This window comes from Brienomyrus brachyistius, chromosome 4, assembly GCF_023856365.1.
Source record: "Brienomyrus brachyistius isolate T26 chromosome 4, BBRACH_0.4, whole genome shotgun sequence".
Classification (NCBI taxonomy): Eukaryota; Metazoa; Chordata; class Actinopteri; order Osteoglossiformes; family Mormyridae; genus Brienomyrus; species Brienomyrus brachyistius.
The window spans coordinates 16572725-16598383 of NC_064536.1; the positions used below are offsets into that span (position 1 = coordinate 16572725).

The following is a 25659-nucleotide window of genomic DNA, read 5'->3' on the forward strand; positions in this document are numbered from 1 at the left end:
GCCGGGCAGAAGGGTTTCTCGGTCTCCCGAGAATGCGAGTTGTGCTTGCGGTGCCCTAACGGTCGACAAATAACCCTGGTTGCTGCAGTTGTTTTTGTCTTGTATTTAAATTTCTCTGCTGGAGTAGCACAAGATGTGCAATTTGTTCTCTGGTGGTTTTGAAGATGGAATCCAAGATCAAAAATCACCTTTCTACCATACACTGTCTGGATTATTAATATAGCACCTCTTATGTTTACTCTATTTCGAGAGCGATGGTGGCTGTTCGGAATCTCAGAAATGTCCACAAATGATTACATTGTTTAATTTTTTTTTTGGAGGAGAACATCTCCATGCCTTTTACCCAAGATTCTCAACAGCGCAAGGCAGTGAAAACGTGTGCTGGCATTCTCGAGTATTGTGTACATTTACATTTACAGTATTCGGCAGACGCCCTTAGCCAGAGCGACTTACATAAGTGCTTTAAGACGCTGCGATGATGTTTTCCGATACTAGCTCAATAAGGACCCAGGCTATGAATACCACCTATCTGAATACTCTGTTGAGAAAGTGCAACAAATTTTTTTTTCTCTTTTTTCTCTTTTTCTCTTTTCCGTACACACGGAAATTGTGTCCACATTAAGAATGCTTGGATGAAAAGAAAACAGTAGGTTTATTTTTATACTCGCACCAGACCACAGTGCGTGTGTGTATGTCGTGTTTGTGTGCTACTGATCCAGTGGAGCTGGCAGCAATCACTGCAATTGTTTGGTGAAAGGCGTGCACAGGAAATGACATATGGGGGAATGGACTTTACCCTCTGGCTCGCTCCGGTGCCTCACTCAGGTGCTGAGGAATGGCAGTGGGCGGGGCATATAGCGCCAGTGGCGGAAGCATGGCAGGAACTATGAGTGGCAGCAGCCAGGGAAGGCATGTGGCTTGATGGATTAGGGCAGCACAACAGAGATGGGCTTCTGGTGGTTGGGACGGTTCCTCGTTTACGGAAGTGAAAGTGACACAGCATCTCGTTTACCAGTACCGTCCTTCAGGGTTGTCATTTCTCTCACTTGATACTTTTGCATGCATTGTTCTGTCTCGTGTGATTGTCTGGTCCGGCCACCTCCTAGTTTTTTCGACCCGACTCTTCTGCAATCTGATTGATTATCTCCCTGGACCAATCGAATTTTCGCGCAAGTAAAACTCCCAGGAGCCAAAGTACATTCTTGCTCCACCTTATTGCCATTTATATTTTAATACATGACTTTATCCAGGGACTCTATGCCTGATGTTTGGACCAGTCAGCTTGTAGCGGGAGATGAATAGAAGCATTTCATTGGCTCACGCTCGCAGGTCAGAAGCCGTTCCCCTGTCCCGAATGCGACGCCCTCTTCTCCACCAAGTCCAATTGCGAGAGGCACCTGCTCCGCAAGCACGGTATGGCCAACCGGGCGCAGACGCAGCAGAATGGCACCACGTCCAAACCCAAGGCATGCGAGGGCTCGCCGGAGAGTGCAGGTATGATGAGCCACTGAATGCACCCCCCTCCCCACCCAGAGGAGCTCGTCTTTGTGCCTCTTGTTGTGCAAATGACCGTTGGCATGCTGATTCACACTCGTTAGGTAACCTGCTGCGCTGTGGCGTGCTCCAGCTCCGTGCTGGGTCTCACTCTTCTCTGCTGCCCTCTAGAGGGCATTTATCACCATGCCTGTTTTGCAGTTTTATCAATAAGTTATACATAACAGGCATCCAAATCTGGTCATGTAGGCTGAGTAGGGTATAATGTACACCTGGTAAAGCCACATACACACCTCGTTTTTACTAAAAAAATATTTATGTCTGGACCTGCAGTTATGAAAATAAACCTGTTCGTTTGACATTTTACTTACAAGTGCTGCAGATAATACACCACGATGCTTAGCATGCTTAGCAATGTAGCATGACTCCTACTTGCTTTAAACACATGATCCAGCCTGTTGCTAATTTACTTTGTTCCCATCTTTAACTTCTAACATGCTGCAAATGAATTAACATTTTTGGCGTGCGGTGAAGCTGTGACCCCGTTAAGTTTGCAGATAATTTTTAACAGCCTCTCGTAAATGAACGTTTTCTATGTGCAATTCTGCGAGCGAAATTGTGAAGGTAAGCTGGGGGGTGTCTACACTCACTGCGCGTCTGTGTTTCAGAGAGCATGTCGGACTCAGACCCTGCTACCGGGGAAGCGCTTGACCTGAGCGGCACTGAGTCCAATAAGGGGATGGCTGGGTCCAAAAGGCCTGTAACTGAAGAACAAAAACCAGAACCCACTGCTGTAGACCGACCTGTCCACCAGGGGGCGCTAGAGCAAAATGGAGGGTGTGCTGGGCCACAGTGCGGCGAGAGCCACCCTAATGAGAAGGACGACGACTCACAGAGTAACAAAAGCTTGGACTTGAACTTTGCCAGGAAGCTAATGGACTTCAAGTTTTCTGAAGAAGAGCAGCAGCAACAGCCACCACTGCCAGGAGGGGGCAGTGCGGGCCTGGAGAGCTGCAACCAGGAAGAATCAAAGCACACGTGCGGCAGCTGTGGGAAGAGCTTCCGGCACGCTGCTACCCTGGTCCGCCACCAGAGGGTGCACGCCTCAGAGGGTCAGGAGGAGGACAGCAGGAAGGTGGTGCAGCGAGTGGCGGAAGGCAGTCAGGGCCCCGGCACTAGTGCGGAGGAGCAGCAGCTCGACAAGGAGAGGAAGGAGAGCGAGGGAACGGGTAGTGCCGGCGACAGCGGCTCCGAGGAAGAGGAGAAAGAGAAGGATGACAGGAGCGACGAGGAGGGCGGGGCCACAGAACCAAAGAGCAGCGAGGGGGAGTCCGGAAACAAAGCCGACAAGAGGAAGAAAGTGTGCAGTGTGTGCAATAAGCGCTTCTGGTCACTGCAGGACCTGACCAGGCACATGCGCTCCCACACAGGTGAGGCTCCGCCCCGTCAGATGATCAGCAGTGTTTAGGGACTTTCATGTGTTCTTATCTGCTAATCTCGCACATACAGAGGTACACCATACACACCCCCTCTAGGGACTGAGAGGCTCCCTTCCATTCCCCACCCATCCTAACCCACCATCACCCCTCTGTCGTCACAGGTGAGCGGCCTTACAAATGCCAGACGTGCGAGCGTACGTTCACGCTGAAGCACAGCTTGGTGAGGCACCAGCGGATACACCAGAAGCCCCGGGGTGAGGAGGCGCAAGGCGGCGGCGGCGGTGGGCTCGCCGGGGGTACGGCCGGCGAGGAGGAGGGGGCCAGCGGGCGTTCAGGCAGCGAGAGCGAGTCCACGCTGGGCAGTACCAACCCCTCCTCAGAGAACGAAAGCGAGGGGGCGGGGCCTGCACAACCTGGGGGGCAGGTGCAGCGGGAGGTCCTCGGGGAGGAGCAGGCAGAGTTGGGGCCTCCCCAGGAACTGGTGGACCAGGCCGCCGAACCTTTAGAGGAACAGTCTGACGATGCCCCAGGCAGCACAACAGCGCCCTCTGGAGGCTACATCGAGGACCTGCTGGAGCGCCCCGACAAGCCACCGTCCCTGGAGCACATGTTGCCCTCTGGAGAATCCCCTATAGTGGGGGTGGAGTGACAGGAACCATGTGAGAACCCGTGCCATACAACAAATGCCTTTTGAATGCAACAAACTGTACTAAATGGAAACAAAGCAAAAAGACTTCCTGATTCTGAGTGCCTTACTACTACTTTGATGAGCTCACTATTTGATGAGCGGCGTAATTTTACGTAGCATTTTTATAATTTTTTTTTTTTTTTTGTCACAACTTTGATTACGAAAATTTAAGCATTAAACAATCGAGTGCATCTTCTTTAGGGGACAATGTAAACAAGTACTACGGCGGTGCTTGTCTTAGCAGGAGCCTGCGAGTTCCTGCCGCATGGGGACACTAAGGCTTGAATATGATCACTTAACTGGAAGAACGGAACAGTCACATGGTCTCAGTGGACTTCCTGTTCCCCTCCCCACTTAATCCTCAGCGAGCGTTTTGGGGTCGGGACAAAGCAAAGGATGTTTTATTTTCTTGTGAGACTGAATAACTGCGCTGGGTTATTAGACACTTAAAGACACCCAGGAGAGCTGATCGTTATTTTAAGGTGTAACTGAAAGCTTCATTCTTTTAAACTAGGTACTCATTCTACTGACTCTTCTTTTAGTAGAGACATGGGCAACGCTTCTCTTGAGTTATTTTATTTTATCTTTTCCAACTCACATCTGCACACTAGATCTTCCGGCTATACTGACATCTGGCGTGCTCGAAAATGACATCGCTCATGAGCTGAGTGGGTGGGGCCTGACTGGCCTGTTTTCCCATGCGTGGCCCCAAATGTTCGGCAGAACATCCTGCTTGTCCGGCCGAGTAACGTTCCAATGATCTCCAAGATGTCTTCCCAACTCCCTTCCGATCAAATGCCTTACACGGGAATTTTGGGATCACCAGCACGGTGTCCTAGACCCTGTATGTGTGAGATGGCACCACCCAGAAAATTCCCTCTGTACTTGAACGTTGTTCCCTGCTGTCCTTGTTCTGGGGGTGGTGTTACACGCCCCTTGGCCTTTTTGGGCCTCCTCCAGGAGGATTCTGACCAGCATCATAATCAGCTCAGAGGCTAGATTTTGTTTATAATTATCTTTTTGACGTATGTATTTTTTTTTTTCCAAAGGAACCTCAGAAACGAAATGAACCTCAAGGTGCAAATCCGCTAGAGTAGAACAGACGTTCCCGAGTCAGTAAACGGAGAACGTTTTTTCCACGTCGGCCAGCACTGTGTACCCAGTTTTGAAAATCTCGAATCTGGCACTAACCAAAATAACCACGACTGCAAAGTGGAAAGCAGGCGGGAGAGAAGCAGGTAGCTCGCAAAATGAGATGTTTAGAATGAACGATGTGTGGTTCTAGAACAGGTGATGGGAAGGCTGTCTCCTGATCCGTCTGAATTAAAACCCCACTTCCTGTTGCCGCCTTTATTGGAAACAACCAATGAGCAGCTGAAACAACACAGGGTGGAGGTATGTATGTACTCTACCCTATTCCGCCCATACAGGAACTGCGAGTATGCAGAGTCTTGTCCAATCACTGAGGAGTGTGAAATTATAGCATAAAAAATCTCCACCTATCCCATCACCTGCTCTGTGGAGTATGTTTCTATGCAGATATGAATTACAGTAAAGCAGCTGACGCTGATTTTAATATTTATTGAGGACCCAGAGTGTGGTAAGAGGTTATTTGAGAAGCCATTGATCACATTTATGCCACAAAGAAAAACCGTAGTCTCCCAGTGACAACCTGAGACTCGTCTTAGCAATAATCACTATTGATTCTAAAGCTTTATTTAGACCTTAATCTATGTTTGTAGGAAGTGTGGTCTATTTTGTTAATATTAGTTTGACAATTACATGAATATAAATATATATAAAAAACTGTGAAAAGTTTGTGTTCAGTAATGGGTGACTCATAGGCTAGTTTTGCATGATAATCTAATTACTTTTTCTTTTTAATCATTTTTTCCTTTCTCAGGGCTTTTACAGATTATGCATATTCAATATTTTCTCTAGTAAAGATGTCTTCCAATTTGTGATTTTTATAAATAAAAATTTCAATCACTACATTCAGCACTTGACTGTGAATTCAGAGAGAGGAACAAGCTGGAGTACTCACTCAGCCAAGGGCGCCCCCTAGTGTCTTGCCTCATTTATGTCTAGCACCGTTTTCATGACTATGGCACAGTGACTTTTTGCCTGTATTCTTCCCCTTGGCTTTTGAGAGAGTGAGGAGGGACGAGCGCAGCGTCGACCAATGGGATGGCTCGTTGTATCACTGTTGAAGTACTGACCGTATGACCGCTAAAGGGATCTCCAAACTGCTGCTATTTCACACCGGACAGGTTCTGTGTCTGCCCGGCCAGCACCAGCTGACCGCTGGCACCCCAGTGCTCCTCCGTATCACATTGTACGGTGCTTCCGTTTCAGAGTAAGCTGTTCTGTATTGGAATCATTAAACTGAAAATAAAACATTAAAGATGGGTGTTAAAACACAAGGCTCGTTCCTTTCTGTGCGACTAATGGCTCTTTCTACACTACAACAGCAAATTTATTTTTGTCTAGCGCATTTTCACATTACATCGTCTCAAAGCACTTTATAGCATCCCTACCCAAAGCCCCCAGTGAGTAAGCCAGAGGCGACAGTGGTAAGGAAAAAAACTCCCTAGATGGAAGAAACCATGGGAGGGACCAGACTCAAAGAGGGAGCCCAACCTCCAGGGGCCGGCAGGGAGAGTCAAATCGGAGACATGGCCAAGTCACAAGTCATAAAATATGAGTCACAACCGGGGAGTAGGGAGGTGATGACAAGCCGGTGTTGGCACTCCTTCAGATCACCGGGCAACCAGTAGTAAGGCTACTGGGCATACATGGAGGGCGACACAGGCAGAAGGGCAAGCTGGACAGAAGGACATCATGCGTAGTGGAGACGTCGCATGTAGCAGGGTGTGCAGGATATCTTGGTAAAATGGCGTCTCCAGGCAGCACCCCCCAGGAGGAGTAGGGGAAATAAAATGTACAATTAGTCAAAGTAGGGGAGACAATGGGCAGTGCTGAACAGTTACGTAAATGCAATGTATAAGCTCCGGCAGATATGGCCATAGGAGCATAAGTGGGAGGGAGAGGCAAGTGGGAATGCAGGCATGGGGAGTCCCTGAAATGTCAGCACTACAAGAGATTGCGAAGCTAGAGTGACAGCACTGACAGTCCAGTTTATCCAAAGCCAATGGCACCGATCCCCACCCAGCTCTATACCTCACACTAAAGGTCTGACTGGGAGTGAGGAGTTAGCTAGGGCTAGAACTAGTGTCCCTATACGCTAAACTAAACAGGTGTGTTTTTAGTCTAGACTTGAATATTGAGAGTGAGCCTGAAACCCACACATCCAGTGGAAGACCACTCCACAGCTGAGGAGCTCTGTAGGAGAAAGCTCTGCAGCCTGCCGTAGCTCTCTCTACCCTGGGTACTAACAGATATCCCATGGCCTGAGAAGGAAGAAAGTGTGGAGGGTTGTATGTGGTCAGCAGATCGCTAAGGTATTCTGGTGCTTTATAAGGCCATTCAGTGCTTTATAGGCTAATAGCAGTATTTTATAGTCAATCCGAGACTTAACTGTAAGCCAGTGAAGGGAGGAAAAGACAGAACTAATGTGATCAAATTTTGTTAGAACTCCGGCTGCTGCATTCTGTACCAGCTGAGGTTATGTAAGGATCTAGACGGGCAACCAGAAAGGAGGGCATTACAGTATCCAGCCTGGCATTACAGTGGTCCAGTCTGGAACTTACAAAGGCATGTATTAATTTTTCTGCATCATGTGAGAGCATCTTACGAAACTTGGCTATGTTCCGTAAATGATAAAAACACAATTCTAGTAATGCTTCTTATGTGAGCATCGAAAAGTAATTTCTGAATCGACTAGAAGACCAGGATTTCTGACCACCGTGTTAGGTTGTGTAGGAAGGCCACCAATGCCGAGGTGGTGAAACTTACTTCGTGCATCGTTGCAACCAATTACCAGAACTTCTGTTTTTTTCTGTGTTTAACCTAAGGAAATGTTTTGCCATCCAGCACCGGATATCTAATAGTCTTCAAACGAGAGAGCAGTGATGTATCATCATGGTTAACAGACATATATACATATATATAACTGTGTATCATCTGCATAGCAATGAAATCCACCATGATTTCTAATAATGTTACCAAGAGGTAGCATGTATAAAGTGAATATTAGCGGGCCCAGTACTGATCTCTGTGGGACTTGATATTTGACTGGTACAGGTGTGTGGGGAGTTTGGAGGGAGCAAAAATGTGGACTGCGGGGGATCCCTGTGGACTAGGTGGAAAAACATTACTCTCCGCCAGTGTTTCCCAACCCAGTCCTCGGGGAACCCCAGACAGTCCATGTTTTTTGCTCCTTCCCAGCTCCCAGCCAATCAGGAACATTGAACACCTGGTACAGGTGCACTGGGAGCTGAGAGGAAGCAAAAACGTGGACTGGGGTTCCCCGAGGACTGGGTTGGGAAACACTGCTGTTCCCCGGTAGTTCTCAATCATGTTCCTGACCCCCCTCCCCAAAAAGTGGCTGGCTGAAAGCAGCGTGGTTTCAAATGGAAACATTCTGGGAGAGGGAGGCTCCAGGAACAGGACTGAGAACTGCTCTACGCAAACCACCAGCATCTCTACACACTCTCAGAGCAGGGCTGCGATGGTGCTCTCACACAAACCAGCAGCATCTCTACACACTCTCAGAGCAGGGCTGCGATGGTGCTCTCACACAAACCAGCAGCTCACCATCTGCACTAATCGAGTCTGTTGAGAGTCCATTATTCAAGCTTTAAGCTTCTCAGGTCTTTGCTTTGAGCTCAGGAATTTATACATAATTTGAGATTCATCTCCCCCATTGGAGTGAGCATCAACAGGTCCTGCTACATTGATCTGAGGGTGCAGAACGCCAAATCAACGGCAAGGAAAAATACCCACAGGGCTCCCTGAGCCACTCTACTCAGTCCTGAAGGGCAATCAAGGTCAAGTGCAGATTAGATTAGTCACCTGGGAGAAACCCAAGCAAACACGAGATGCACTCTGTACTTGCAGGACCCTTATAGGGCAGCACAGTAAAGGTTTATGAGAAACATCTGGCTGCAAATTTAGACCATACATTCAATTCCAACTTACTGCTTAGTGGTGCGGTGTGTAGGTCTACAAGTTAGGCAGCTGCGTTCATGATCAAAAGATCATTGGTTCAAATCCCATGGCTGCTACAGTAATGTCACCACAGGCCCTTGACCCCAACTACACCAGGAACTAGCTGCTGGAGACATGACCTTCACTTCATTTTGGACAAAAGGTCAATACTCTAAAAAATAACCAAACCAGTCCAGGCCCATCATATACTGCAAAACCATTTTATTTCACCAAAAAGTTTGTCATTTCTAGACATCTTCAGTTCAGTGGTCTTTTACGAGAAAGTGGACACATAAAATCAGCCATGAAAGAATCCTCAATGTCGGACATTGTGGCAAAAACATCATTCAACTGGTTTGCAACTGGAAACAATTTTGACTAAACTGCTCGCTCACAGCAAAGGCGGCTTGACTGTTCACAAGGGAAGGCTACAGGCTTGTAAAGAAACTAGCGGAGCAGCTTTTTTGAGAGCGATGCACCAGTTTAATCGCGACTCAGCAGGAGTCCTACGATCCAACCTTTTAGGACGAAAGGCTGGGCTGGCTTTTCCAAACCCGGCTGGCCATGTGACTTTAGGCTGAGGGGCAGCTGAACACCTCAGTCTTTCAGCTCGCAAAACTGATGACATGCAATGACAGTCCATTAAAAATACAGACCCAGGCAGCCAGCAGCTGTCAGATTAAACTGTCGTCACATCGCTTTCCGAAATATGTGGGGGGGGGGGGGGGGGGACAAGCCTAAAACCCTGAATTTACACTTACCATACCTGCCTTCTGCGTAAATCTACTGATTACAGTAAATGCTGACAGAGGAGCTAATTTAAAAAATACACAGGCACATTGACTGAAAGAAAAAAAAAAACTCAATTAGGCACCCAACACTGTCAGTACGACCCCATCACAAACGGCACTCAAAGCAGACTGACGGGAGGGGGGGGGAACCTGTCTCAGTGCATGCAGAGTATTTCGTATTTCATTCATGAGATCTCCTGCATTGTGGGAAGAACCACAGAGACCCGGCTCCCATTCTTAACCGGCCCTAAGTAATATCGACAGTAGTTTGCCTCAGAAATCTGACACGCCTTGCTCCCCGAACTGACACTTCTTAGAGAAAATAAAAAGACCATCACTGACCGAAACAAGCGGGCACTGGAGTTACCGTTTATCCCCCTTGCTCTGTTGGACAGCACGTCAGACCAACTCCCAAACCCATCCTGCAACCCATCAACATTACTTGCATAAGGAACTATTAAAGTTTTCATTTCCAAGGCATAAAACAAGCACGTTCTTCAGAGATCATACAGTCCATTAAAAACGAGGATGGGGAAAAAAAAAAAAAAAAAAAGCCAATGAGGGGCAAGGTATCATTTGAAGGACATGGCTGGGTGGCCCCTCCCCCTCTGCACACTGCAGTGTGATTGGATGGGGAGACGCGTGCCTGTCAGAGGCGGCGCGCAGTGCGGTCACTCGTCGGAGCCCGCGGACCTCTTCTGGGTTCTCTTCCGTGGTGACCGCCTCGGAGAGGCTTTGTCTGCGGAGAATCCAAAACAAAATGAGCTCCAAGGGAATATCAAGTGCAAGAACACTGCTACCCCTGTCCTATCTGTGTAAAGAGTCCATGCAGAGCTCTCCAAGGAGAACTGTCCAATCAGGGACCAGGAAAAGCAGCAGCGACCAAAATCGGTTCTCTTAGGCAGTTTTAGCATGGAATTTATCTTAGTTCACCTATGCTTAGTTTTGAAGATCATTCATGTCTACTCTACACATGGATCGGCAGTCTAACTTAGAAGCCCCGTTTTCGTTATTCGGATTTCCCTTGGTAGGGCAGCAGCAGGACTAAAGTAGATCACAACACACACTACTCTCACCCTTGATACTCAAGGCTATTGGTGTAGACAAATGAAGACAAAACAGGAGATTCACCACAGAGAAATCCGTCAATAACCTCCTGGTCCTACAGGGGAAGTTCCCTCTTTGCATATATTTAAGTCTAGACAGCCCAGCCCGTGTTGTAGGTGTGAGAGAAGGTGTGAGGGTTTACTACGAAAAAAAAACTTCATGCCAAGGCGGCCCCACACGAACACAATCTCAGTACGCTACCACCCTTCTCTGGAAAGTGTGGAATCCTCACCTCTTCTGTTCTGCACTGAGGCCGCAAAGAGGGACGGGGAAGAGAAACAGCAGGGTGAGTTAGACAGGCACGACCAAGGAGAACAGGAACACAGCTTTAGGAAGCCACACAAACAGCAGTAGTTGCCCATTTTTAGAGAGCTGAACGCCAGCTGGAGCACGGGGTGGGAGGAGTGAAGTAAAGCAGGATGGATAGAGGGACTGATTTCATGCCGTGCTGAAGAGGATTCGGAAAGAAACTAATAGTGTTCAGGTCATCCTGTCCATCCTTCTTAGGCCAAAAAGGGATAAATTCACCATAGCAAGAGCGATCTAAAAACGAGATCCGTTTTTATACTTTCACTTCCATCTCTTGAGGAACAGACAACTGGGAAGTAAACTGATTTTAGCACTCTAGTACATGCTTGCTTAGGCTGAAAAATTCTGGGAGTTTTCCCGTTAATTCCCATATTTTCCCATTAGTTCCCATGGAAAGTTTCTGAAAAGTTCCTGGAGATTTTCCACTCCTTCACAACCCTAATGCTTACTGATCTGGCTGAGGGTCTCTGGAGGAATCCAGCTCATGTCCACATTGTTGTGGCTCGACGTCCCCATTTCCACTTTGGCGGCAGGTCTCCGTCTCTGTAGGGTACGTCAGAGTAAGGAAAAAGGTCAGGAGGTGTCCTTCTCCTAAAGAAGTTCTGCCATTAGAAGACACCGTTGAAGACAACAAACAACGGCAACCAGACGCAATCAAACACTGACCGTGTGGTGGTCTGAAATATTGCTAAATGGTGCGAAAAGTCAGATCTAGATGGCTGTAACGGGGAATGTTTAAATGTCTGAGGTAATCAAACAAAGCGAATAAAGCAGTGGGGGATATTAGTCGTGTTCAAGCTTAATGTTCAGTCGCCTAACGTGATGGTCTGATAGTCTGCTGAGAATTACTCCAACATTACTGCTAATCCAGTCTCTGCATCCTTGAGATGAAATACAAAGCCTTCACATGCTTGAGTGCCCCAGGTCCATCCCATCTCTTACCTTCCTGGACTCCAGCAGCTGATGCAGCCCCACCACCACCAGCAGGCCCAGGCCAGACAGGAAAACATACATGAAGATCCTGTGGAGAAGACAGCAAATTATTTATCCACCAGTCAGACAACTAGTCAATATGCAAAACTGACAATCTTCTTTAGGCCTCCGCCTATTGATCTACAGACAAACAGACAGATTAGACACTCAGCGTATTCATGCTGGCTTAGGAAGCTGGTCTTCCCTAAGCCACTAAGCCAAACAAGCAAGCAGTCTCCACTATGTCTGTGACATCATACCGTCCACAATAACAAGGGCATACATTTTTACACGATAAAAAGACAGTGTTATAACACGATATCGATAATATAGTGACCCGATGTATTTAGGGCTGCCACCAATAACTATTTTAGAATAATTTATCAACTATTGTGCCGATGGACTGATAAATCAATTCAATTAATCGTCCTTTGGAAAAATCAAACTGCCCTTCTAATTTAAGTTTTAATTTCGACAACATGTTTTGTGTCACTGTAGGACTTTAGATAAGGTTAGATAAGGGTTTTTCCACACTACACATTTATTTGACTAGTTCTTTTTCATTTCGGTATGACAACACTGCTCCCAACAAGCACAACGCCCACAAACATACTGGCACCGTCAATCAACGTAGAATAAACTCAGATTCTAGGCTAAACAGTTGGTCAAACACTTATTCAATGGACATTCTAAGGTAACAGGCAGACAACACTAAAGCCATAATGTTGAGTATCTAGTATCTGTAAGGACAAAGGATGCTGAAAAGCACGCCACACTAATGGCAGTTTAATAGACATGAATAGAAAACATTGAGGGAATAGCCCAGAATAGTGCCACTGTGGCATACCATCTAGATGTTACAGCAGGGGTGTCAAACTCCTGTCCTGGGGGGCCGGAGCCCTGCACATTTTTTGGGTTTCCCCTCATTTAACACACCTGATTCAACTGCTTGCACATCCCTGTGCTAATTACCACACAGCTCTTGAGCCGAATTGTTTGTGGTGGAACAGGGAAAGAACTGAGCTACGCAGGATCCCGGCCCCCCAGGATTGGAGTTTGACGGCCCTGCTTTACAAGCGTACAAACCACCTCTTTGTTTTGTGATCATTCGAATGATCAAATTACTAATTACGTAGTAATAGTGAAGGAAAAAAGTTACAATAAATTAAAGCTGCTGATCCAGACGAGGAATCTAAAGGTCAGACTGATGTGTCTGCCGGCTGGATGGCCAGTTAACTGAAGTGTTTACTTGTACAGTTCCAACACTGACATTCAAACGTACCTCATTTCACGGTATATCGATTTTATGTTTACACGAGATATTAGAGGCAATGCAACAGCTCCAGCACTGATATACTCTACCTCATTCCAAAATAGATGCAAGGCACCTGTTAATTAAGTTTTGACTTTCTTTTTATAAGAAGGAGTGTTAACATTTTGACTGAAGGTTTGGACTGCTGCCGTTTGTTTTTGTGTGGATTTAAAATTTGAGGCCACAAGTCACAAGGTTACATTACATTATTTATTGTTAAACTAAACTGTTAAGCAGTTATGTTACACTTTTACTTGATTCCCAGAGAAAACCCTAACTAGGCTACCTTTGTGCTTACATGTTTCTTATGCTGCGTCACTACTATTTAAGTATAATGCTGCTGCTGGCAGCTTGTGGCAATAGATTCACGCTTCGAATTAAGTCGTCAATCATCAATGACAGGAGCTCACTGGAAAAGATGGAAACTGCCCTTCATTTTGTTTGCACTAATAAATGCTGCTGCCCGCAAGCTGCAATCACTGATAAAACGTTGTGTTTTTTTTCTATATCATCAAATATCACAAATTTCCTGAAAATATCGTGATATAATTTTAGTCTCCACCTAAGTTCACATTGGTGTAACGTGACATTCCTCACTTACGTCTCTCCATCCAAGCCATCCTCTCTCTCGGTGATGGTCACAGTCTGGTTGAACACCGCATCCTGGAACACGTTACCCTGCCAGAAGAGGAACAACTCATTAAAAAAATACTAAACACATTCCATAATATTTCATACTGAACAGTCAACTATTCCCCGCATCCATGTGAACAAAGTCAAGAAACTTTAGGGGAGGCCTGGTTGTTTGAAGCAGTGTTTTCCAACCCGGTCCACAGGGACTCCCAAGACAGTTCATGTTTTAGCTCCCTGTCATATAGTTCACATTTTTGCTCAGGAGCTGGGAGGGAGCAAAAACATGTACTGTCTGGGGGTCCCCAAGGACTGGGTTGCGAAACACTGGTTTAAAGAACAGATTTCACACCAAAGCCATCTTGCCCTGGTCTACGAGTTCCTCTTCTCGCTGAAGGCCAAAGATAGTACCCTAACAGATTACTCACACTGCTGTCCTTGTAGTTGAGGTTGATGACCAGGCCAAACGGCCGCCCCCCCATGGGCTCGGCGGGAATGAAGGAGTACTCAAAGGTGGCCTGTCGCAGGGGAGGTACCAGTGTGCCCAGCTGCAAGGCCGTGAAGTTCTGGATGTAGAACTGATAGTCTTGCGGGTAGCGGAAGGAGGCGTCCAGGGACTCAATCACAAACTCTTCGCTGCCCTTGTTAGTAAAGCCTACCAGGAACTTCACGATGTTGTTCGCAGGGAAGTCTGTTCGAATCAGACAGAAGCACGGTTACAGGGCTGAGTCAAAGGTTGGGTAAACCACCTCAAACAAGTCAAGTGTTCGGTGGCTTTTACACGTATGTGGACAAATGTCCCAAACAACCACAACAAAAGGGTACTTTGGAGAAATCTGGAGCAATGTTCTTTCATGAGAAACCTTACCTTCTCCTTTGACAAAGAGGATGGTGGTATCGGCATTTGGAGAAGCCTTCGCTTCTCCTGAAGGAAGATCTTCATCTTCCTCCTTCTCTTCAGTCTGGATTTTTAGATTAAGTCTCAGTTTTACTGCCAAGTACAAGTGCTCAAACAATGAAATGCAGCTTGGCATCTAATCAGAAAGTCTAAAATATGGCAAAAGTGCTATAAACAGCTGTACGATATATACATATGTGATAAACAAAAATATACATCTATACAGGGGTATACCTGATATCTATGGTATGGAATGAAGGAGTAAGTACAGCAATAGAAGCCTGTATGGTGTATCAATATTAATAAGAGTCTCAATTGAACATGAAAAATAAGTATACAGGCAGTCTAACAACGACCACCTCTTATCACCAAGTTAACCTGCCATTACCAGCTCTGTGTTGTCATCATCTTCCACTTCTGCTTCATCGTCTTCGTCCTCTGAAATGACATCCTCGCTGGTTTCCTCATCTTCTGTCGCATCCTGAGCTGCAACCAAAGGACCTGGAGGCAGAGGGGGAACGGGACAGAAGGTTCATTGTTCCCAAGCCAGAATTGAATCTGTGTAAACTAAGCAACAACGAGCTTGGTCTCGCATAATAAATCACAGATTCTAAAGAGACCACATAGAGAACATCCAATCCAATTTATTCACCTACCTAAATTGAATATTAAGGTGGTTACGCTTATTCTCCCGATAACAGAAGCTGCAAAAAGCCATATAGCATAGGACGACTAATCTACGATTCAATATTCCCTGCAATTCATGAGTAATTCTTGCATACCCGGCACATCCTAATCAACGCCCGAATTCCGGCCGCGGCCCCGAGTAAAAACCACCTATCTATACCAATAAACCAAAGTCGTTAATTCATTATATTTACATTCTTTTTAAATAGAATTTTTTAAACGTTGCGTTAATATGACATGTGGAAGACATGTTGGTCCCATCTGGTCGTATAGAAAGGGAGAAGAGTATGCATGGCCATTGTGAGACTCGGCTGACTTCACGGCAGCTTAGGGACACGTCAGCCCGACCACTGCGCCTGGGACAGCGGAGACACATAGGTTTACAGACCACAACAGACGGTCGGCGACTAAAACCCGGCTGGAAAACATCTACCATCCATTCAGAGCACCCTGACACCAAATCCAACCCGTATACTCATTATTTTGCTAGAACGGCGGATTACCTTGCAAAGCCAAGTTAGCAGCCATCTTATGCATAAAACGGAACCCAATTCACGCCGTACACATATATCACGATTAACAACCGCCGCACAGCCAAACCCACAGCAAAATCGCTAAAATGCTGGACGACAGAGACTATTCACCACAATAACAACCGCCAAATAACCAGCATTGCATTCAAAGAGGCTAGCTGCAATGCTAGTGGTCCGGGAACTGCTGCGTTCGGATATCAAGTCCACGAAATAAGCTAGCGCTTTATAAATAAAGAAGTTTACCTTGGATGACGACTGCTGCCGGGAGCGCTAAGAGCGCCAGCAATAATAATTTGGGCAGGAACTTGAGCATTGTTTCCCGCTTTTCCTCACACTGCTTCGGATCACCCTCCTCGCCGGACAGTGTCCCGTGCGTTTAGCTATGGCGTACGGCGCACATCCGGGCATCGCGAGGCGCTCAGCGTACATCCGGGCAGCGCGCGGCGTCATACTGAACAGCGCCCTCTCTGGTAGCATACCGAAACGCCGCCTCCGGCGGCTTTGTCTCACTGCAAAATGACACCATCTTCCCCGTTGCTTTCCATGTAGAAAAAAATACTATAAATTATACCCGAATATATAATATCTAGTTTATAAATAATTTAATCAAACAATCCAGCAAATCAGAGTTATTTTCCGTTGTTCTTTTGATGTAGAAGAACCGCAACAACCTCATATACGCAAAATCTAAAACACACTATAATTTTGTATATGTATCTGAATAAAAAGCGAGATAGTTATGGCTAATTGAATAATACATGAAATTAAGAAACATTTTATAACGTCATATCCTGGAGTACATTTGCGAAACGCGTTTTTCCACACGTTGTTTGACTAAGTTTGAGACTTCACGTTATCCGTAACCACGTTGTTGAGCTCTAAGGAAGGATTAATCGAAAGACTCCTGTTGGAGTTTGGTGGAGTGTCTCTACAGTTTAACAATTGTTAATTCGAATACATTTTGTTTGCTGAATTAGTAGTTATGTCAATTGTCATACGTGGTCAGTTTGACGACGCAGAGGAACTTGACAGGTTTGTAATATATTTTGTACTCTGCTCCTCCGGATCATTTTTGGGTAGGTTAAAGCACTAGTAGCATCTGAATGATACATTTTTGATACCATATTATGTGTGTTTATGACATAAATAGGCCTAAGAAGTACGTCCTGACTGTCGTTCCTCGAGATCGTAACTAGCAGTTAAGAAGTTAGGTGCTGTGTGTTGTCAGCTGCTGATCTTGTTAACAGTTGACCGAATTTGTTGTTAAATAAAATACAGTGAGGGCAAAGAAAAATATCAAGAATACGTGATATAGAACTGAAAAAGGAGAAGCCTGAAACGGTGGACATAAATTTACATACGACATTGTTTTACATGCAGACTCTGCTAATAGATACATTTGTCTTTTTAAAAATAATGTACAGTGGGGAGTTGGGTTCTGATGCGCCCACCAGGGTCACGTCAGCGTTGGAAGCAGAGATCTGTCAGGTAAATTTGAACGAACGGAGAGAGGACAGTGAGGATACGAATGAGGAGGATGAAGATGACGAGTGGGACTGGAATGAGTCCACTGGAGATTTCACCAAGCGCTACACGGCTCTCCGGACTGGGAGCAATCAGCAGGTAGGCGGTAACGGCAAAAAGCTTGCCGATACATTTGTAATTCAAGTGAAGTGTGGCTCTCATGCAAATTGACTTTGTTTGGTGATTAATTTCACTTTAGTGTGAAATTGCACCATTTCCCCATCACCTTTGAAATATTAATATGCTCATTTCAAAGTTTCGTTGCCATTTGTATTGAGTGTAATGAAATTCTTGCTTGCTTTTTTCAGACAAGTGTTAAGAAATACAAGACAGCATTTAAGTGATTTAAGTTGAATGCTATTCATGATTTAGAGGCTTAAGTTACATCAGGCACTTGTGACAATATAGGAATAACTGAAACATGGATGAGCGACAATGATGGAGAAGAATATAATGTGGATGGTTACATGTTGTTCCGTAGAGACCGGATAAGCAAGAAGGGAGGTGGTGTTGCAGTATACATAAAAGTAAACTTACAGGCAAGGGAGCTCACTGATAAAAATAAAAGTACAGAAGCTGTATGGATAAAAGTAGATGCTAAAAACTCAAATGGCCTAATTGTCAGTGTTTGTTATAGAGCACATAATGTAGCTGCAGAGGAAAGCAGAAGTTATATGACGATATGAGAATTATGAGTAATAAAAATGATGTGGTGGTTATGGGTGATTTTAATTTACCTGGGATACAGTGGGACATAGTGTCTGGCTCTTTTGTTAATGAACTTGAGATGGTGGATTTAGTACAGGATTGTTTTTTTACTCAGTTTGTTAACACCCCTACCAGGGGGGAAGCCCTTCTTAATCTTGTTTTCTCTAACAACCAAGACATCATTTGAAAATTTGTGGTTTTAGAAGCACTGGACAGTAGCGATCATAACATGGTTAAATTTGAGGTAAATTTTACTGTCCGAAGAGCAAAGTCCAAAACAAAAGTATATAATGTTAGGAAGGCTAACTTTAATGGTATGAGACTGAAACTGGAAACTGTAAACTGGATGGAGTTATATAGCAAAACTGTTGACGAGGCATGGGGAGGCAGGAGGACTTCATACCTGTTTCCAGCAAAACTAAATCTAGGAAACTACAACCAAAGTGATTTACTATGGAAATTAAGAATAAAGTCAGTAGGAAAAGGGCTCTGTTCCACAAATGGAAATTAACTAATGATTTCAAAATAATGCAGGAGTATCTAAGTCTACAGGTCCAGTTAAATAACATTACATAATCCAAGAAGAATTTACAAAGAAAGATTGCATTGGAGGCTAAGGATGACAATAAAAGTTTCTTCCAATATTTTAACTCCAAAAGAGCTCTAAAAGCTGAAATCACTAATTTGCAGGACAGTAAGGGCCTTATAATTGAAAATGAAATTGATATAGTAAATGAGTTTAATGATTATTTTACATGGGTGTTCATAGTAGAGAACATGAGTAACTTGCCACCATTTAGTACGAATACAGCGTCGTCTTTGACCAGTATATGTATAAATGAGGCTGATGTGGTACCAAGCCTAGCTGAGCTGAAAATAAATCACAGGGGCCTGATGGCATCTTACCTATAGTTTTAAAAGAGATGAGGGATGTTATTAGCCAACGTTTAACTTTACTATTCCAGAGATCGTTATCTGTGGGTGTGGTACCTTCTGATTGGAAGCATGCTAATATAACACCCATATTCAAAAAAGGGGATAGAAGTAGCCCAGCAAACCCACTTTCGGCAGTGTGGGGAAGCAATAAAAAAGGCCAATAGGATGTTGGGTTACATCTCTAGGTGTGCGGAGTTTAAGACAAGGGAAGTGATGCTACGATAATATAATTCCTTGGTAAGACCCCACCTAGAATATTTTGTGCAGATTTGGTCACCATACCTTAAGAAGAACATTGCTGCCTTGGAAAAGGTGCAACGTAGGGCTACGAGAATGATTCCTGGTCTTAGAGGAATGTCCTATGAGAAGAGGATAGCTGAGCTGAATTTGTTTAGCTTCGAGCAAAGGAGATTAAGGGGGGGGGACATGATCCAGGTATATAAGATTATAACAGGTCTGGATGCTGTTTAGCCAAATGGCTGTTTCAGTATTAGTTTAAATACTAGAACTCATGGCCATAAGTGGAAATTAGCAGGAGAACATTTTAAACTGAATTTGAGGAAGCACTTCTTGGAGTATGGAATAGTCTTTCTGCTAGTGTAGCGCAAGCTAAAACCCTGGGTTCCTTTAAATCAAAGCTAGATAAGATTTTAACAACTCTGAGCTATTAGTTAAGTTCTGAGCCGAATGGCCTCCTCTTGTTTGTAAATTTCTAATGTTATGTTTTTAACAAAATATTAATGTTTTCTTCAGGCAAACAGACAAAACCCAAGCAACAAATCTCAGAAAATGTCAACTCCTATGGATAAGGCGCTAAGAAAATTTGAACACAAGATTAATCTGGGTGAGGACAAGCTTACAAGCATCGATTAGCATTCTAACGTAAGATAATTATGTAATACCTATTCTGAAACCTTCCTCTGTATCTTTTTACCAGATAAACTGAACTATGTGGATTCAGTAATCAATAAAGTCACGGAGTTGCAGAGACAGAGAGACGCAGACTCGTATGTTGGTCGTCGTCTCTGTTTTTCCACTCGCCTGGCCTTCAAAACTGCAGCTGCAACATTGTACTTCTGAAAATGGGTGTTTATTCGGCTTGATGCTTCATCATGAATGACGTATTTCTTTGAATCCTGTATTATTGTTTTTTTTAATCGCAGACATCGAGTGAAGGACAAGTCGGACAGAGCCACTGTTGAGCAGGTCCATTTTGGTTTCTGTTTGTGGATTTAAAAGTGGGCGGGGGGGGGGGGTCAGCCTGTGATTCACAACCTCCTGGGGGTCTATAGAGCAGTTCTAAGAGCTATACAAAAAATGTCATAAATTGACAAGACATGAGTATATCCATCTATACATCCATTATCGTAACCGCTTAGTCCCCATTGGGGTTGCGGGGGGTCCGGAGCCTATTCTGGGAGCATCGGGCGCAGGCGGGAACCAACCCTAGGTGGGCACACACACTCCCCACACACTGCAGGGCACACACACACTAATGCAGCCACACTCGCACAACTACAGGGTCAATTTAGACACATCAGTCAGCTTACCTTGCAGTATAATCTTAATATATCAGTATAATCTGTAATAATTCTTTATTTGTTTGATGAGGCAACTTTTATATCGGGTCCATGGGTCTAATCTGTGTTCATTTGAGGGGCAGGTCCGTGGATTAGGGGAATTGTGAAGCAAAGACATGACCAGTAACCTTAAATCTTCTTCCTGCAGGTGCTGGACCCACGGACTCGAATGATTCTCTTCAAGATGCTGAGTCGAGGGGTTATTTCGGAGATCAATGGCTGCATCAGTACAGGCAAAGAGGCGAGAGTCTTCCCACTCCTTTTTACACAGGGCAATCAATCAACCCGTCGGGTCTTTCAGTGCCAGATCCCGAGCATTGTTTTGTAGACACCCGTCAGCTCACATCTCTTCCCCCGATGCTTTGTGTCTCCCGCACGAACAGGCAAATGTCTACCACGCCACCACCGCCCAGGGAGACAGCCGGGCCATCAAAATTTATAAGACCTCCATCCTTCTTTTCAAAGACCGGGACAAATACGTCAGCGGGGAGTTCAGGTGAGACGCCGATGTGCAGCGGGGTGCCCCAAAGATACCGTGTGTACTGCTATTCACCGTGAAATGTCTCCCCTAGATTCCGGCATGGCTACTGCAAGGGTAACCCCAGGAAGATGGTGCGGACGTGGGCGGAGAAGGAGATGAGGAACCTTATAAGGTGAGCTTCCCGTGACGGCGGGCCTTACTCAGTGACTCGGTGAAGGTGCTGTCAACGAGGCCCAGCTTCTGAAATCCTTTGTTACCTCACCCACAAAGGCCTTTGGTCATGTGATCATAATCGGGAGTCGTTTCTCGCTACCAGTACTTCCGAACTGTGCTTCTGTCCATGCATCATTCTGCATCAATTACTTTTGTTAAATCCTGATGTCACTGATCAGGTAATCATGGTGACATTGTGTGCGTGTGTGTGTGTGTGTGTGTGTGTGTGTGTGTGTGGATGTTGCCAGGCTGCAGACTGCGCAGATCCCCAGTCCCGCGCCCATCATGCTACGCAGCCACGTCCTCCTTATGGGCTTCATCGGCCGGAATGACACGTGAGTTCACTCCCACCGCCTCCTGATGCATTATGGGTAATATTATGTTTGGGGAACTGACGGGTATATTTCAGTATTAATTTTCTGCGGCAAAAATAAAAGTTTCATTCATTTATTTATTGATTTATTTAAATATGCACATAGCTTAACGCGTGCTGGCCAAAAATGTTATCAGATCGTTATCAGATAATTTTGCTTTGTGACATATCTGACTCTGCATGTCTGACTTATTCCTTGCCTGATACTACAATTTTTATAAGTAGTATTTTTTTGATTTTCTCCAAGGAATTTTATTTTTTTGCTTAAATATGCATATATTTTTCATTAAATGTTAATTCTGATAATACATCTCCGTTTCCTCTGTTTATTTGGCAAAAATTTCTGATCACATTCTTTGCCCAGAACAAATGTCATCATTTCTGTTTTAACATTCCTTGGGGAAAATAGCTCCCGCCTTACGAGTTCTCGATTTAACGAGCGATAATTCGAAACGGATTAGCTCATAAAGTCGAGAACGACCTGTATTCACAGAGGAAAAAAAAATGTCTCCCCTACAGGCCCAGATTTCATTGTTGACATGGCTGCTGTTGTAGGATTTCTAACGCCAGTGCCTGTGTTTAGGCCTGCGCCCCTGCTGAAGAACGCCGCTCTATCGGAGTCCAAGGCCCGGGAACTGTACCTACAGGTCATTCAGAACATGAGGAAGATGTACCAGGAGGCGCGCCTGGTCCACGCCGACCTCAGCGAGTTCAACATGCTGTGAGTCATCCTCCACCTACCAGGAAGGAGATAACCAGGTCAGTCATCCTCGGTTATTCACAGCAACCAGTTTTATTTGTGTGTGTGTGGGGGGGGGCAGGTATCACAACGGAGATGCCTACATCATCGACGTGTCGCAGTCCGTGGAACACGACCATCCGCACGCCCTGGAGTTTTTGCGCAAGGACTGCAGCAACATCAACGGTGAGGAATTCCACCGCCGCCAAACCGAATCACTTTATTCGTCACATCACTTTATTCGTCACATCACTTTGTCACATCACTTTATTCGTCACATCACTTTGTCACATCACTCGACATTTGTCAATGTGCAGGTGAGAAAAACGCTTGTGTGCAGGCCTCGCAACAGCTGCGACAAACGGTACAGTTTGAAGCACACTAATCATAACACAATAACAACAGTATGTAACTTCAGTTACAATGTAACAAATACACAGATCTGCTGGGCAGTAATACAGTAAGTGGATCTATTGACCAGAGTTCAGCATTCTGATGGTTAGAAGAATCTGTCCCGGAGCTTGCTCAATCGGGCCCTCGTACTGCAGGGCCGCCTGCATCACGGTAGCACTGTGGAAAGTTTTAGGATTATACTAGGATTATCCCTAGTGATGGAGGGGTCCTTGTCTGTCTCTGTAGATTTCTTCCTGAAGCACAAGGTGGCAGTGATGACGGTGCGGGAGCTGTTCGACTTCATCACAGACCCCTCCATCACAGAGGACAACATGGACGACTACTTGGAAAAGGTCAGGGGTCACCGAGCGTTTACCTGGCTGACCCAAACCCGCGGCTTTTGTGTGTGCGTGCGTGTCTCTCTCTGTCAGGAGTGACTCTCTGTCTCTCTGCAGGCAATGGAGATCGCCGCGGGGAGGACGGCAGAGGAAAGGTCCAACCAGGACAAGGTGGATGAAGAGGTAAGTTCTGAGGAGATGGTGCCCATCTTGCATCCAGCCCGGTCAGGTCCAGCCTTTTGCGTTCCGAGTGCCTGGTATCACATGGTGCTTGCAGACTTTTTAATGGTGCATCATAACTTCACTACCAAATAGCACATTTTAGTTATATTGTTTGGCGAAAATTCCACTTGTATGTTTTTTTTTTTTTTTTTTTTTTTTAAATGTGAATCGGCAGGTGTTCAAGAACGCCTACATTCCTCGCACGCTGACGGAGGTGGTTCACTATGAGCGAGATGTGGACGCCATGGTGAAAATGAAGGGGGAGGACTCGTCGCTCAACGTGCAAAATGACAATGTGAGTAACCCCCTCCCCATGCCCCCCCCGACCCTGGCCCACCAGACTAGGTGAGGGTCCGATTCTCAGTGGGTTCGTCATGGTGACCTCACGCTCTGTGTGTCCTGTGTCCCGTAGGTTCTGTACCAGACAGTGACTGGCCTAAAGAAGGATCTCTCAGGAGTGCAGACGGTAAGGACACCTCTGTCCCACCGTAAACCTACAGTGATCTCTGTATGCTTTGGTAAAAGATAGTAAAAAAAGAGGTTAAGGAGGAGGAGGAATCTCTGCCCATGATCAGAAGGTCGCGGGTTCGGATCCCATGCTTAGCAGAACGATGTCATCGTTGGGCCCGAGAGCGTGGCCCTTAACCCCAGTTGCTCCACTGCCGCTCTGTGATCCTCACTTCTACATCACCTTGGACAAATACAATGTAAATTTCCTGTACCGTGTGGGATTCCTAAGGTGGATGTAAGGTCTAAATACATATTTGTGTAAGAATATAAATCCTGCCTTTCACTAATGGCATCGGTGAGCATTTTGGCAGAGTGTGGGGCCACACAGATTGACGGTGCCCCCCCCCCCCCACTCTTGGCAGGTCCCCGCTCTCCTGGAGGAGCTCAGCGACGAGGGCAGCTCCAGTTCGGAGGAGAGTGACGGGAGTGATGGCTCGGACCTTGAGGGAGCGTCCCGGGTCACAGGGCAGGGGGAGGAGTCACAGGTGGACAGGAAGGTGAGAGGCAGGCTTTAGGACCCAGACACAGGCTGGGATGCCATAGCGGATGTGGGCTATAGGGGAGTGCACACTGTGATAAAACCCAGCCGTCTTTTGTGGGCCTTCACCCTGCATGGGTCTGGGGCTGCGTGGAGGAGCCTCCCCAGCTGGTATGCCAGTGAGTATCTGCTTTAGTGTACTCACTTAATTTACACTGCAGGCATTCATGAGCTTGGTTTTAATAGTCATTAGTAGTGCAGAGATCACTGTGGAAAGCCGGTGATCTGACCCATCCTTAGTATTTAAATGCTCTAACCGCCTGCTGTTTAATTGCTTCCTCCAGGAGAGGAAGAGGCTGGTGAAGGAGGCACAGAGGGAGAAGAGGAAGAACAAAACACCGAAACACGTGAAGAAACGCAAGGAGAAGGTGGCCAAGATGAAGAAGGGCCGATAGGAATGGGGCATGGACCCATAGGGGAAGATGCTGGCCTATAGGGGAGGGGCACTGACTGAAAGGGGCGGGGTCTGGCTTATAGGGGCGGGACGTGTGCTGATGGGGCATGGTTTCAGACAGCACTGCATGTGGCGTCACAGTGTGATAATGGCATGCAGTTAAACCTTTATGTGTATGAGAGACTGTAATATGACAGATATTAAAATGATCTTCTTTGTAAGGGGTGATTTATCGGGTTCCCACCAAAGTACCTAACAGAATTATTTATAGTATAATTCAGCTGTGAATGTTGGAAGTGAAACGTGATGCGATCGTCTCTGCTTGAAATGGCACGCGGTTCCCAGCACCCTGCTCTGAGCGACCCCACACATTTGGTACGGAACGCGGAGACTGTTTCCAAGCAACGGCAAGAGGTGAAGTGATGACATTTACGGGGGGGGTCACAGGACCCCTGGGAAGCAGAGACTCTGTACAGCGTTGAGTCACTGCAGCATGAGTACAGGACTCTGCTGCATCGTACTGTGATGTGCTGCTGAATAATCTCCTTCTCCCATTTTAATTTAAACAGCTGCATACTCATCAGATCACCGTGAACATCTACAGCTTCATCAAGTACAGTAATGAAGCCGTCCTAGACTAGAGCCACTCGATTTTTTTTCTTATTAAATCCAGTGTGGAGTGCAGATGGATGTTTTTTTTTTCCCAGTCATACACTTGCTTTACTCCATGGTGTAAAGATT

The 25659-nt window shown here is 45.8% G+C and overlaps 3 protein-coding genes across 5 annotated transcripts in view; 2 read left to right on the forward strand and 1 right to left on the reverse strand.

The window, feature by feature from the left end:
• rreb1b (ras responsive element binding protein 1b) overlaps window positions 1–6044 on the forward strand; it is a 37721-nt gene extending 31677 nt beyond the window's left edge. For both annotated transcript variants that reach the window (XM_049010122.1, XM_049010123.1), the window contains exons 10-12: window positions 1330–1494; window positions 2163–2924; window positions 3095–6044. In XM_049010122.1, the coding sequence (XP_048866079.1) occupies window positions 1330–1494; window positions 2163–2924; window positions 3095–3582 (1415 nt within the window). In that variant the 3' untranslated portion in view covers window positions 3583–6044. The remainder of the gene's footprint in view (window positions 1–1329; window positions 1495–2162; window positions 2925–3094) is intronic.
• Window positions 6045–8935: 2891 nt separating this feature from the next.
• ssr1 (signal sequence receptor, alpha) lies at window positions 8936–16375 on the reverse strand. Of its 2 annotated transcripts, none has more exons than XM_049010124.1 (8): window positions 16213–16375; window positions 15138–15250; window positions 14720–14813; window positions 14280–14542; window positions 13823–13899; window positions 11880–11958; window positions 11387–11480; window positions 8936–10260 (listed from the first exon to the last, which is right to left on the reverse strand). In XM_049010124.1, the coding sequence occupies exons 1-8, from the start codon at window positions 16280–16282 to the stop codon at window positions 10193–10195; spliced, it is 858 nt and encodes a 285-aa protein (XP_048866081.1). In that variant the 5' UTR covers window positions 16283–16375; the 3' UTR covers window positions 8936–10192. The 2 variants fall into 2 exon arrangements, with proteins under 2 accessions (XP_048866081.1, XP_048866082.1); XM_049010125.1 differs by lacking the exon at window positions 8936–10260 and adding an exon at window positions 10272–10875.
• A 389-nt stretch (window positions 16376–16764) lies between these two features.
• riok1 (RIO kinase 1 (yeast)) lies at window positions 16765–25139 on the forward strand. Its single transcript, XM_049011113.1, has 17 exons — window positions 16765–17001; window positions 17394–17592; window positions 19891–19981; window positions 20075–20144; window positions 20301–20343; window positions 20866–20958; window positions 21101–21213; window positions 21290–21370; window positions 21660–21746; window positions 22368–22505; window positions 22606–22709; window positions 23163–23269; window positions 23372–23437; window positions 23652–23771; window positions 23889–23942; window positions 24349–24483; window positions 24809–25139. The coding sequence occupies exons 1-17, from the start codon at window positions 16952–16954 to the stop codon at window positions 24917–24919; spliced, it is 1662 nt and encodes a 553-aa protein (XP_048867070.1). The 5' UTR covers window positions 16765–16951; the 3' UTR covers window positions 24920–25139.
• The last annotated feature ends 520 nt before the right edge of the window (window positions 25140–25659 follow it).

Coding starts and splice junctions, on each gene's coding strand:
- ssr1 (XM_049010124.1), bottom strand. CDS start 16,282: ATGCTCAAGTTCCTGCCCAAATTATTATTGCTGGCGCTCTTAGCGCTC. Junction 14,814..15,137: donor ATGATGACAACACAGAGCTG/GTAATGGCAGGT, acceptor CTAAAAATCCAG/ACTGAAGAGAAGGAGGAAGA. Junction 11,481..11,879: donor AGCTGCTGGAGTCCAGGAAG/GTAAGAGATGGG, acceptor CGTACCCTACAG/AGACGGAGACCTGCCGCCAA.
- riok1 (XM_049011113.1), top strand. CDS start 16,952: ATGTCAATTGTCATACGTGGTCAGTTTGACGACGCAGAGGAACTTGAC. Junction 21,214..21,289: donor TACGTCAGCGGGGAGTTCAG/GTGAGACGCCGA, acceptor TGTCTCCCCTAG/ATTCCGGCATGGCTACTGCA. Junction 21,371..21,659: donor GAGATGAGGAACCTTATAAG/GTGAGCTTCCCG, acceptor GGATGTTGCCAG/GCTGCAGACTGCGCAGATCC.